The following is a 12331-nucleotide window of genomic DNA, read 5'->3' as shown; positions in this document are numbered from 1 at the left end:
CGTCACCCATGCGTTAAGAATATGCTGCCTGCTTGTCCTGGGATAAAAATGGCTACGGACCTTTATGTGAAGAAAATCAACAAAAACAAGAGAAAAAGGAAGCCGATATGGTTCTCCAACCTAGTGGCTGAGAAAATAAAGGCGAAAGAGTTGGCATTCATGAAATATAAAAAAACCCAAGAAGAGGAGAGCAGAAAGGACTACAGGGTGAAACTGAAAGAAGCAAAGAGAGAGATATGTTTGGCGAAGGCACAGGCGGAAGAACAAATGGCTAAAAAGGTAAAAAAAGGGAGATAAAAATTTTTTCAGATATATTAGTGAAAGGAGGAAGATAAAAAATGGAATTGCTAGGCTAAAAGATGCTGGGAACCAATATGTGGAGAGTGATGAGGAGAAAGCGAATGTGCTAAACAAATACTTCTGTTCTGTGTTCACAGAAGAAAATCCTGGAGAAGGACCGAGATTGTCTGGCAAAGTTACACGAGAAAATGGAGTAGATTCTGCGCCGTTCACGGAGGAGGGTGTTTATGAGCAACTTGAAAAACTGAAGGTGGACAAAGCGATGGGACCAGACGGGATCCATCCCAGGATACTAAGGGAGCTCAGAGAGGTTCTGGCGAGTCCTATTAAAGACTTGTTCAACAAATCTCTGGAGATGGGAGTGATTCCTGGGGATTGGAGGAGAGCGGATGTGGTCCCTATTCATAAAAGTGGTCACAGGGATGAAGCAGGAAACTACAGGCCGGTGAGCCTCACTTCAGTTGTTGGAAAAATAATGGAAGTGTTTCTGAAAGAAAGGATAGTGTACTTCCTTGAATCTAATGGGTTACAGGATCCGAGGCAACATGGCTTTACAAAAGGTAAATCGTGCCAAACGAACCTGATTGAATTTTTTGATTGGGTGACCAAAGAGCTGGATCGAGGACATATGCTAGATGTAATTTACTTGGATTTCAGCAAAGCCTTTGATACAGTTCCTCATAGGAGGCTGTTAGACAAACTTGAAGGGCTGAAGTTAGGACCCAAAGTGGTGAACTGGGTCAGAAACTGGCTGTCGGACAGACGCCAGAGGGTGGTGGCTAATGGAAGTCGCTCGAAGGAAGGAAAGGTGACTAGTGGAGTCCCTCAGGGTTCGGTGCTGGGGCCAATCCTGTTCAAAAAGAGTGGAGAGCTATGTATGTTAACGCACACAGCCTAGGGAATAAATTTCTAGAACTGGAAACAGAAATAGTTAATGCAGACCTAGACGTAGTAGCAATTTCAGAAACATGGTTCACAGACTCTCATGGGTGGGATATAACTATACCAGGATACAACCTGCTTCGCCAAGACAGAGAGGGTAAGTTAGGAGGAGGGGTAGCACTTTACATCAAAGAAAACATCAAAACAACCAGAATCACAGATATCAAGTATACTGGGGAATCCATCTGGGTAAACCTGGCCAGAGGCGGAGAAAAATGCCTGTATCTTGGTGTGGTGTACAGACCTCCAAGACAATCGGAGCACAAGGACATTGAATTAATTGAAGACATTGAGAATATCACCTTACGGGGAGACGTTGTTCTGTTGGGAGACTTTAACATGCCTGATGTAGATTGGAACACACTCTCAGCGACTACTTATGATAGCAGGAGGATATTAACGTCCATGAAGGGAGTACGGCTCAAACAATTGGTATTAGAGCCCACTAGGTCCCAGGCCATCCTGGACCTGGTACTTACGAACGGGGAAAGCGTCTCAGAGATCTCGGTGGGAGAACCGCTAGCCACCAGTGACCATAACATGGTATGGTTCAACCTTAGGAAAGGGTTCCCTAGATCACAAACAAAAACAAGGGTACTCAATTTCCGGGGCACTGACTTCACACGCATGGGAGACTTCGTCCATCAGACGCTTCAGGTTCAAGAAGTGACGGATAATGTGGAGGTTATGTGGTCAACCTTGAAATCTACCCTTCATGAGGCAACTATCCGCTACATAAAATCAGTAACTAAACAACAAAGAAAAAAGAAACCCCAATGGTTCACTGATGAGGTCTCGTACCTCGTCAAGGATAAGAAAAGAGCGTTTCTCTTGTACAAACGCACGGGGGAAAAAGAAGCAAACATTGAATACAGGACAAAGTCTGCAGCGGTCAAAACAGCAGTCAGGGAGGCCAAACTTCGAATGGAAGAAACACTAGCGAAGAACATTAAAAAAGGGAACAAATCCTTCTTCAGGTACATTAGCGACAGGAAAAAGAACGCAGACGGGATAGTACGCCTTAGAACGCCAGACGGGAATTATGTGGAAACAGATTCTGAAAAAGCCAAACTACTAAACGATTACTTCTGTTCAGTCTTTACCTGCGAGGCGCCAGGGCAAGGGCCACGGCTGGAAGCAAAGGAAAGCAAGGAAGACCCATTTCTGAATTTTGAGTTCACACCAGCTGATGTTTACAGAGAACTTTCAAGACTCAAGGTGAACAAAGCCATGGGACCGGACAATTTGCACCCAAGAGTGCTCAGAGAGCTGTGCGATGTTCTGGCAGAACCGTTAGCCATGCTCTTCAATCTCTCCCTAAGTACGGGGAGAGTCCCCCTGGACTGGAAAACAGCTAATGTCGTTCCTCTGCACAAAAAGGGTTGCAGAGCAGAGGCTGCGAATTACAGACCAGTGAGTCTCACATCAATAGTGTGTAAACTCATGGAAACTCTACTTAAAGGTAAATTAGACACGATAATGGATGAAGGGAATCTAAGGGATCCCTGTCAACATGGATTCACCAGAGGCAGGTCATGCCAATCCAATCTTATAAGCTTCTTCGATTGGGTGACAGGAAAGCTAGACCTGGGAGAGTCTCTGGACATAGTGTACTTGGATTTCAGTAAAGCTTTCGACAGTGTCCCACACCGTAGACTATTAAACAAGATGAAATCGATGGGTTTGGGTGAGAAACTAACTGCATGGGTCAGGGATTGGCTGAGTGGAAGACTTCAGAGGGTGGTGGTCAACGGCACCCTCTCTGAGGTGACTAGTGGAGTGCCGCAGGGCTCAGTCCTGGGACCATCCCTTTTCAACATATTCATAGGGGACCTGACCCGGGGGCTTCAGGGTAAAGTAGCACTGTTCGCCGACGATGGCAAACTGTGTAACATAGTAAGTGAAAGTAACCTCCAGGATAGTATGACACAAGATCTGATCACGTTAGAAAACTGGTCCTCGACATGGCAGCTAGGCTTCAACGCTAAAAAATGTAAGGTCATGCATCTCGGCAGAGGAAATCCATGCAGAACATACTCCTTGAATGGAGAAAAGCTAGCTAGGACTTCAGAGGAACGGGACTTGGGGGTAATCATCAGTGCAGACATGAAGGCTGCCAAACAAGTAGAGAAGGCCTCATCAAAGGCAAGGCAAATGATGGGATGTATCAATAGAAGCTTCTTCAGCCGTAAACCTGAAGTCATTATGCCACTCTATAGAACCATGGTGAGACCCCATCTGGAATACTGTGTCCAATTCTGGAGGCCACATTACCGGAAAGATGTGCTTCGAGCTGAGTCGGTCCAAAGGATGGCCACTAGGATGGTCTCGGGGCTCAAGGGTCTCTCATACGAAGAAAGACTGGGCAAACTGCAGCTCTATACCCTAGAGGAGCGCAGGGAAAGGGGTGACATGATTGAGACATTTAAGTACGTCACGGGTCGTGTCGAGGTGGAAAACGATATATTCTTTCCCAAGGGACCCTCGGTCACAAGGGGGCACCCGCTCAAACTCAGAGGAGGAAAATTTAGTGGTGACACCAGGAAGTATTTCTTCACAGAAAGGGTGGTAGATCACTGGAACAGACTTCCGATGCAGGTGATCAAGGCCACCAGCGTGCTCGACTTCAAGAATAAATGGGATATCCACGTGGGATCCCTACGAGGGTCGAGTTAAGGAACTAGGTCATTAGCATTCAGACTTAATGGGGTGGGTCAATAGAGTGGGCAGACTTGATGGGCTGTGGCCCTTTTCTGCCGTCATCTTTCTATGTTTCTATGTTTCTAATATGTTTGTGAGTGACATTGCTGAAGGGTTAGAAGGAAAAGTGTGCCTTTTTGCAGATGATACCAAGATTTGTAACAGAGTAGACACCGAAGAGGGAGTGGAAAATATGAAAAAGGATCTGCAAAAGTTAGAGGAATGGTCTAATGCCTGGCAGCTAAAATTCAATGCAAAGAAATGCAGAGTAATGCATTTGGGGATTAATAATAGGAAGGAACCGTATATGCTGGGAGGAGAGAAGCTGATATGCACGGACAGGGAGAGGGACCTTGGGGTTATAGTGTCCGAAGATCTAAAGGTGAAAAAACAGTGTGACAAGGCAGTGGCTGCTGCCAGAAGGATGCTGGGCTGTTTAAAGAGAGGCGTAGTCAGTAGAAGGAAGAAGGTGTTGATGCCCCTGTACAGGTCATTGGTAAGGCCCCACTTGGAGTATTGTGTTCAGTTTTGGAGACCGTATCTGGCGAAAGACGTAAGAAGACTTGAGGCGGTCGACGAAAATGATAGGAGGCTTGCACGAGAAGACATATGAGGAGAGACTGGAAGCCCTGAATATGTATACCCTAGAGCAGCGATGGCGAACCTGTGGCACGCGAAGGCCTTGCAGCTGGCACGCAGGAAGGTCCGCAATAGAGAGCTGCACGGGACGCCCCCTAGGGTCGCGGGGATCCCGTGGGGACGCCTCCGAGGGTCGCGGGGTTCCTGCGGGGCTGCATGTACTAAGTCACGCGGATTTTCTCCCTACCTGCTCTGCTTGCAGCACAGAGGCTCTGTACTGCAGGCAGGGTAGGTAAGGAGGAATAGCCTCGCGGCTCGAGTGCCTACCAAGGGAGGGAGGCGGTTCGCCCTGTCCCGTGTGCAGCACAGCCGGCCAGGTCCCCTTACTTTTGTGGCACTAACCCGACCGACCGACAACAGCCCTGGTCCGACAAACCTCCCTGCCCTTAACCGCGAATCTAAATTACCTTCTTACAGCAGATGTAAGAAGGAAATTTAGATTCGCGGTTAAGGGCAGGGAGGTTTGTCAGACCGGGGCTGTTATCGGTCTGTCGATCGGGGAAGCACCACAAAAGTAAGGGGACCTGGCCGGCTGTGCTGCACCCGGGGCGGGAGAGAAGGAGGGGTGAGAAGGACGCTGAAAGCACTGGGGAAGACAAAGGGGTGGAGAATGCCACTGAAAGGACATGGGGAAAACAAGGGTGGAGAAGGCCGCTGAAAGGACATGGGGAAGACAGAGGGGGGAGAAGGCCGCTGAAAGGACACGGGGAAGACAGAGGGGGGAGAAGGCCGCTGAAAGGACATGGGGAAGGCAGAGGGGGGAGAAGGATGCTGCCTGACAGGACATGGGGAAGATGGTGGGGGAGAAGGACACTGAAAGGAAATGGGGAAGAGGGAATGGGAAGAAGACGCTGGCAGGGAAGAAGACAGAGATGCCAGACTATGGGGGGAGCGGAGGGAAAAAGATGGGTGCCAGACCAATTTGGGAGGGGGGAGAAAGGGAGAGGCACAGTAACAGAGCAAATGGAAGACACAGAGAGAAGAGAGGCAGTGGATGGAAGGAATTGAATGAGAACATGAAGAAAGCAGAAACCAGGCAATAAAGGTAGGAAAAAAATTCTTTTTTTTTTTATTTTTTTTTTACTTAAGGATAAAGTAGTATATTAGTTGTGTTGATAAAAATTTATAAACATTAGAGGCTCTGGTAGAAACCCGTTTACAAAGTATGTATTCTTCCCAATTAATATTTCCAAATTAATAAAGTCTTTTTGCTTATTTTTAAATGGGTTTCTACCAGAGCCTTTAATTCAGTAGCATAATTAAATGAAATAACTATTTCTGTAGTTTATAGGGACGGGCGGGGACGTAGGGGATTCCTCGCGGGGACGGGTGGGGACGGAGGGATTCCTCGCGGGGACGGGTGGGAGTCCTCACGGGGACGGGTGGGGATGGGTGGGATTTCTGTCCCCACGCAACTCTCTATTGTAAAACCTGGAAAAGGTATGACGGGAAGCCCACAGGGCCGCCCAACAAATCTCTGCAAGACTGTTTTGAGGTCCAGAATTGGTCTGCAATTGACAGAGTCCTCCTTTGGCACGATGAAGTAAATCAAATATCTCCCGCAGCCCAAGCCGTCCTGTGGGACCTGCTCTATGGCCACCAGATCTAGCAACCGGCGCACGGTAGCGCACACTTTGCCTGCCCTGTCCAGATTGCCTTCGGGAGAAGACAAGAAGAAGTCCAGCGGCGGTCGGAAAAAGCGCAGTCGCAGACCTTCCCCAAGTATCTCTAGAATCCACTGGTCCGAGGTTATCTTCAGCTATTCCGGAATGAAGGCCGACAGCCGCCCCCCGATTTGGGGAGGCCCCACCAGAGCCCTGGCATTATAATTTTCTTTTAGAAGGGACCGAAGGTCGAGAGTTGGGAGGCTGCAGGCGTGCTGTACCTCCAAAGCGAGGTCTGTAGGAGGCTCCGAAACGCTATCCTGCCACAGGGGGTACAGTGTACTGTGAGGTCCTCCGGAAGGGATGAAAATTCAGCCGTTACAACCCCCTGGGCGGACGAGATCTAGGGTCAGGAAGCACCTTAGGCTTACACTTAGGTCCTGCACACTCACCATAAGGTCATCTAAATCCTGACCAAATAAGAGCGAACCTTTGAATGGCAGCTTGCTTAGAGTAGCCTCAGATGAAGAATCACCCGACCACTGGTGAATCTATAACATTTTCCTAGCAGAAACTGAATAAGCTCTCAACTTAGCAAAAACCTTCAAAATATCATAGAGGGCGTCTGCCAAATAATTCACTCCAGAGACCAGGAAATTGAGATCCCGAAAGACAACCTCCTCAGGATTCCGACGAAGTTTAGTATGACATGCCCGGGCCACAAAAGAAGTGGCCGCTGCAGCTTGCACCCCTGTCGCAGCAGAATCAAAGACACTTCATGACAAAATCCAGTTGTCTACGGTCCTGAACATCCTTCAGGACCACCCCTCCATCCGAGGACAAGGAGGTACGTTTAGTGACCTGAACCACCGCCGAATCCACCCTCGGTGGGACTAGGCGCTTGGAAAATTCCGAAGCCATGGGATACAATTTCGCCATGGCCCTAGCGTACTTCAGGAGACCCTCCGGGGCCTCCCAAACCTCCAAAAGCATTTCCGCTAAATCCACGTAGTCTGGAAAGGAAGCAGAAAGCGGGGACTAAGAACTCATTACTGAACACTCCACCTGAACCGCCCAAGTCAGAATCAAGTTTCAACGTCCGCACGGATTCAGAGATAAGATCAGGAAGGCGACTGGACTTAAATAGCCGGTGCACTGCCTGATCCTCACCCAAATTGTGGACCCCAGAGTTCCGGGAATTCCCGATATCTGTTAAGCTAGCCACATCAGCAGAGCCTGCCAAAGAGCCGTGCGACAGCAATGGCATAGAAATTGATGCAGGCAGTGAGGCAATAGCAGGAAGTTGCCTCTGGCTTTCCGGTGGATCAACAAGAGAGCAGACTGACATGCTGGAATCCAAAGGCTGCACAGCCTGTCGTACCGGAGTCTGAGGAGGGAACACAGTCACAGCCCGCTTTCGCCTGATACATCATATCCACAAATTCTGGGGGAAAGTAGTCCCCGGCAGCCAGGGCCGATCTGCGGGACTCCGATTTGGAGTGTTTTAAAGACTTATGAGACTTATCCCTAGAACTGTGCTTGCGTTTCGCGGAAGTGCCCTCCTCGCCCAAATTTGGCATCCCGGACGCTGGAAACACATCGCCAGTGGAATCGGAGGCAATTAGAATCTCCCTGGAGGATAATGCGGCATCCATGCACAGTTCACATCCCTTGCGGGCCGCGGCACACATAGCACATGGCTGCGAATCCGCAAGCCATCCACCACATTTAAGGCATGAATCCATGCCATCCTGTCCTGAGATGGCCATCTGTGAAGTTTGGAGCAAAAACGAAGTTTCTAAGTCCAAAAAATACAGTTTTAAAAATTTTGAAGAAAATCCAAGATGGGCGCTGCAGGTGCCACTTTTGACAAAAAAACAGCCGTTAAAAATGCAGGAAAACGCGAAAAACAGCAAAATTAGGATTTTACAGGTGGAGGGACCAGGGCATGCAGGGAAACCACCCAAAACCCTGATTTGAAGACCCCCCCAAATCGGCAAACTCTGTGACACTCAGACACCACAGAGACATGTGCTGCAATGAAAGTCAATGGCAGCCTATAAAACACAGTACAAGCAAGTAGATCAAAACTTCAGGAGTTGAATAAACTGGATATTTCAGGTCTTCTGACTGCCTCACCTTCCCTGCCACCACAGATCACGACCACCAGGACCCCTCAGGGAAATCAGGCGGCACGGTTCCGATCCTGGCATACCTCCTCGGAACCACAGCAGCTGTGCTCTACTCCTTTGCGGAGAAACCAGGGGAGAGATGGGTCCCGAACTTGGAGACCCGATACAAATCTGCAGGCTGTCCAGAGGGCTTGCTGCAGTTTCAGGGTTACAAAGCACCCTCTGGAAGCAGACAACTTTAAAATGTCTGCAATCTCCCGCCAAATGATCACTTGCACCGAGTTGATCCACAGCATGTGGACAAACCCGCAAAAAAAAAAAAAAAAAAAAAAAAAGAATAAAGGACTAGGAATATAAAACAAATCAAGGGCAGAATTAACTGAAATGATAGCATGCAGAGAAGCTGCAGAACAAACTGTGCAAGACATGAAGCTCCTGGGCAGATAGCCCAAAGGGGAGGGATCATCTTTTAGTTGCCTGCAGCTGAAGCTAATAAAGATACAAGAGCCCATCCGTTCAGCATCCAGAGAGATTGTTCAAGAAGGCACATTTACAAGATCTTAGTTTGAGCCTCAGATGCATAATCAAACTCTCCAGGTTCTGTCTACTGGGATAAGATTAGTGTCGCTGGTCACCAGAGAATTATAAGAAACTAATGAAGGAAAAGAGTTTCTTATAGCAGCGACCTTTTCATTAAAAAATTTTGCTAGCTCGTCCGCTGCTTTAGAGGAAGGATGTATAGATGAATCATTATTAGAAGTTACAGTGCGCCAGATGTTGAACAGAGTACTGCTTTGATTATTGGATTTGATCATTTTATCATTGTAAAAAATTTTCCTAGCTTTTCTTAATGATGTATTATAGAACCTAATACTGACCCTCTAAGACTGTCTCTCCGTGGGAGATTTAGATTTTTTCCATTTGCGCTCCAGTACTCGGCATTTCTGCTTCAGTTCTCTAAGATAAGGAAGATACCAGGGGGCCTTATGGGAGTAGGAAACAGTAGATAGAGGAGCAAGAGAGCAATAGGTAATCTCAGAAAGGTTTACCCAATTATGCCAGTTGACTTCTAAGGCATCAGGCTTGGGACAGAATGTGAGCTGATTAAAAAATTGGTTGAATCTTTACCTGTACCGATAGTCATAATCATCATATCGATCATATCCTCGATCATATCCTCGGTCATAATATGAATCTCGACGACGACCACCACCTCCACCACCACCTCCACCACCACTGCTGCAATCAAACAAAAATGCTCAAGGTTTGTTTTTTTTTTAAATTACTACAATAAAGAGCAGTTCATATGCAAATCTTGCATAGCTTCCTTTTAAAAAAACACTTTAAAAAGTTCATGTTAAACAATTATGCTGCAAGATGTTACTGCATAAGACAATGTACTCCTAACCAAACACTGTATAATGTGAGGCTGATGCAATATGTATAAACTATACAGTTGTGTTCCACTATTTATTTATTTATTTTTATTTACATGTTTTATTTTTTTTCATGTATTTCATTACAATCTGTCCACGACACCATTTTAGTTCAGTTGCCGAATGGCTCAGATACCGGCAAAAGAAAGCTCTTCCAGAGATGCAAAACGATATCCACACAGTCTGGTGGTCTCATGTCTGTACTGTAGGGAGCATGAGGTAACACCTCTCAGCCGTATTCGTGTAGTTTTTCAATGACATTCCCTATGTGCGGGCGAGCATTGTCGTGCAAGAATGATTGGCTCAACCAAGAGCAACTGAGGTCAGGTTTTCTGCATTTTTCTGCGCATTTTTTACAAAAAATCACAATAATACACTGCTGAGACACTTCTTCCACATGGAGCTTTGTCTGTGATGATGATGCCTTCATGATCATAAGCAAAAATTACAATTTGTTTGTTTGACTTTTGATTGAGCTCGTCAAAATTTTTTGGTCGTGGGGAAGTTGGGAGCTCTCCACTCATCATTGAAAAATTGCGCAAATAAGGCTGGGAGGTATTACCTCATGCTCCTTACAGTCCAGACAGGAGTCCAGACTTTGACCTTTTTCCAAAGTTGAAACAACCTATGCGTGGACATCGTTTTGCATCTCTGGAAGAGCTTTCTTTCGGCAGTACCCAAAGCCATTCTGCAACTGAACTAAAACAGTGTCTTGGATGGAATAATGAAGCTTCCCAGATGTTGGGACTCGGTCACTGCAAAGCAGGGAGACTATATTGAAGGATTGTAAATTCTTGAGGGAAAAAAAAAAATGTAAATTAAAAAAAAAAGTGTGCGTTATTTATGAAATGACCCTCATAAATTCAAGTTTGGCTGTTTTTGCTACAAAGCTTTATTTGGTTTGGCTTAGAGTTACTTAGTAGACTCATTTTGTATTTTCCAGTCAACACGTCTATGAAGTTCTCAGTCTCTTTACTTTTCCATCAATAAAGGGTGGCCACCACTGTTCCCTCTAAGCTGTGCGCGCACACACAACTTGCCGAACCTGCGCACACAAATTAAAATAGCGCGCATAAAAAAATAAATTTTTGCCTAAAATGATTTTCACTGCTAAAATGAAATGTTGCAGAAGATCAGCTGTTCCGATTTCCCATTTATCACATTTATTGAAGTGCTATAATATAAATTTTAAGTCTTTCACGTGATTCCGTTATCTTTGGCAGTTGAACTTGACATGTCACGTGCCCCATAGGGCCATAGCCTATGGCCCATAGGATATGAAACACTTCCGATTCTTTGACTTCCTGAAGTTCCGCCATATTGTTTATTTCATGGAATCGTAGTGTGCAGCGTGGTACTGCGGTTGTATAACTGTATTCGTTTATTAAATTGCAACCAGATATAACTTAAAATGTCTAAACCGCGAATGGTGAAAAGTGTAAAACGCAAGAGAGCTGCAACAGCTTTTAGGTCTGAATGGCTTGAAGAAATTGTTGAAACGGAGACACCGGAATCTCGAAATACAATGCGTGTTCGACTGTGTGAAATATTTACCTACGACGAAGACGATGGAGTTGTGTGTTGTTATTGTCAAGATGCCAAAGCAACTGGAAAATTCTCTACTGGAAAAATATGGGATGATGTTTGGAAACTGGACTTTCTGAAACGCCATCTATCAAGTAAATCTCATACCGACAGTATTAGGAAATTCAGAAGTAAAAATCCGAATTTAAGAGGGGGTCTGGTTAACATGTTGCTTGAAAGCCCAACCAAAAAAGAAAACAGGCAAATTAGTAATGAACGGAAGCGTTCCAGTCCTGATGAAATTAAGGTTCTTGTCGACAGTGTTGTGCTGGCCATTAAGATGAATATCTCAATGCTCTCTGTTCAAGATATCAATGAGCACATGGCGAAGTGTGTTAGTATAGCTGGAGAAGCAAAAACTATGCATTTGAATTTCTTGGAATTATCAATGGCATCGTGCAAGATGATCGTATGGCAGACATTAAATTAGCAACGGGAGCTGATCCAAGATGGCCGCGGTCGTGGTCTGCTGAACGCCGTCGGCAAACCCTATTACTTAAAAAACTTACTTCTCTGGCGTTGGTGTTCCAGAGTTTTTTTGTCATGCCAAAGAGAAGGGGAAAGGGAGCTTCTTCGGCCTCACGGCGTCCCGGAATAGCCTCCTCCGGTAATATTGAGGAGTTGCTGCGGCGGATGCAGGGCGTCATCGGAGCGTCGGTATCGCCCCCGGCTGAGACACTTCCTGATGACAGACTGGAGGTGTCTCTTCGGGCTCACGAGATCACATTGAGCCCCGACGCACGAATCCCTCCTCCCAACCCTCGAGCCGCTAGTTCCCCGGGAGTGGGGAGGCAGCCGGAAGTCGGCTTGGGCCCCCTCCCAGAGGCTGTGGGGAACGGCGAGAAGAATACCGACTCAGGCTCACAGGGATCGCAGTTGAGCCTGAGTGCACACGAGGAGATTTCCATCTCAGAATCAACCCCAACACAGGAGATACGGAGAGGAGAAGGTCCCTCAGCTGGTGAGCCTAACTTATCACTATTAAACTTGCAGA

At 46.6% G+C, this 12331-nt stretch overlaps 1 protein-coding gene across 4 annotated transcripts in view; it reads right to left on the bottom strand.

Moving 5' to 3' along the window:
* Positions 1-12331, bottom strand: part of TRA2A (transformer 2 alpha homolog) — a 234683-nt gene that overhangs the window by 34845 nt on the left and 187507 nt on the right. For 3 of the 4 annotated variants that reach the window (XM_033930863.1, XM_033930860.1, XM_033930862.1), the window contains exon 6: positions 9446-9556. In XM_033930863.1, coding sequence (XP_033786754.1) covers positions 9446-9556 — 111 coding nt within the window. The remainder of the gene's footprint in view (positions 1-9445; positions 9557-12331) is intronic. The other variant, XM_033930861.1, reaches the window with a different exon arrangement.

This window comes from Geotrypetes seraphini, chromosome 2 (genome assembly GCF_902459505.1).
Source record: "Geotrypetes seraphini chromosome 2, aGeoSer1.1, whole genome shotgun sequence".
NCBI lineage: Eukaryota > Metazoa > Chordata > Amphibia > Gymnophiona > Dermophiidae > Geotrypetes > Geotrypetes seraphini.
The sequence above is the reverse complement of the archived record's forward strand: the minus strand, read 5'-3'. Positions and strand labels throughout refer to the sequence as shown.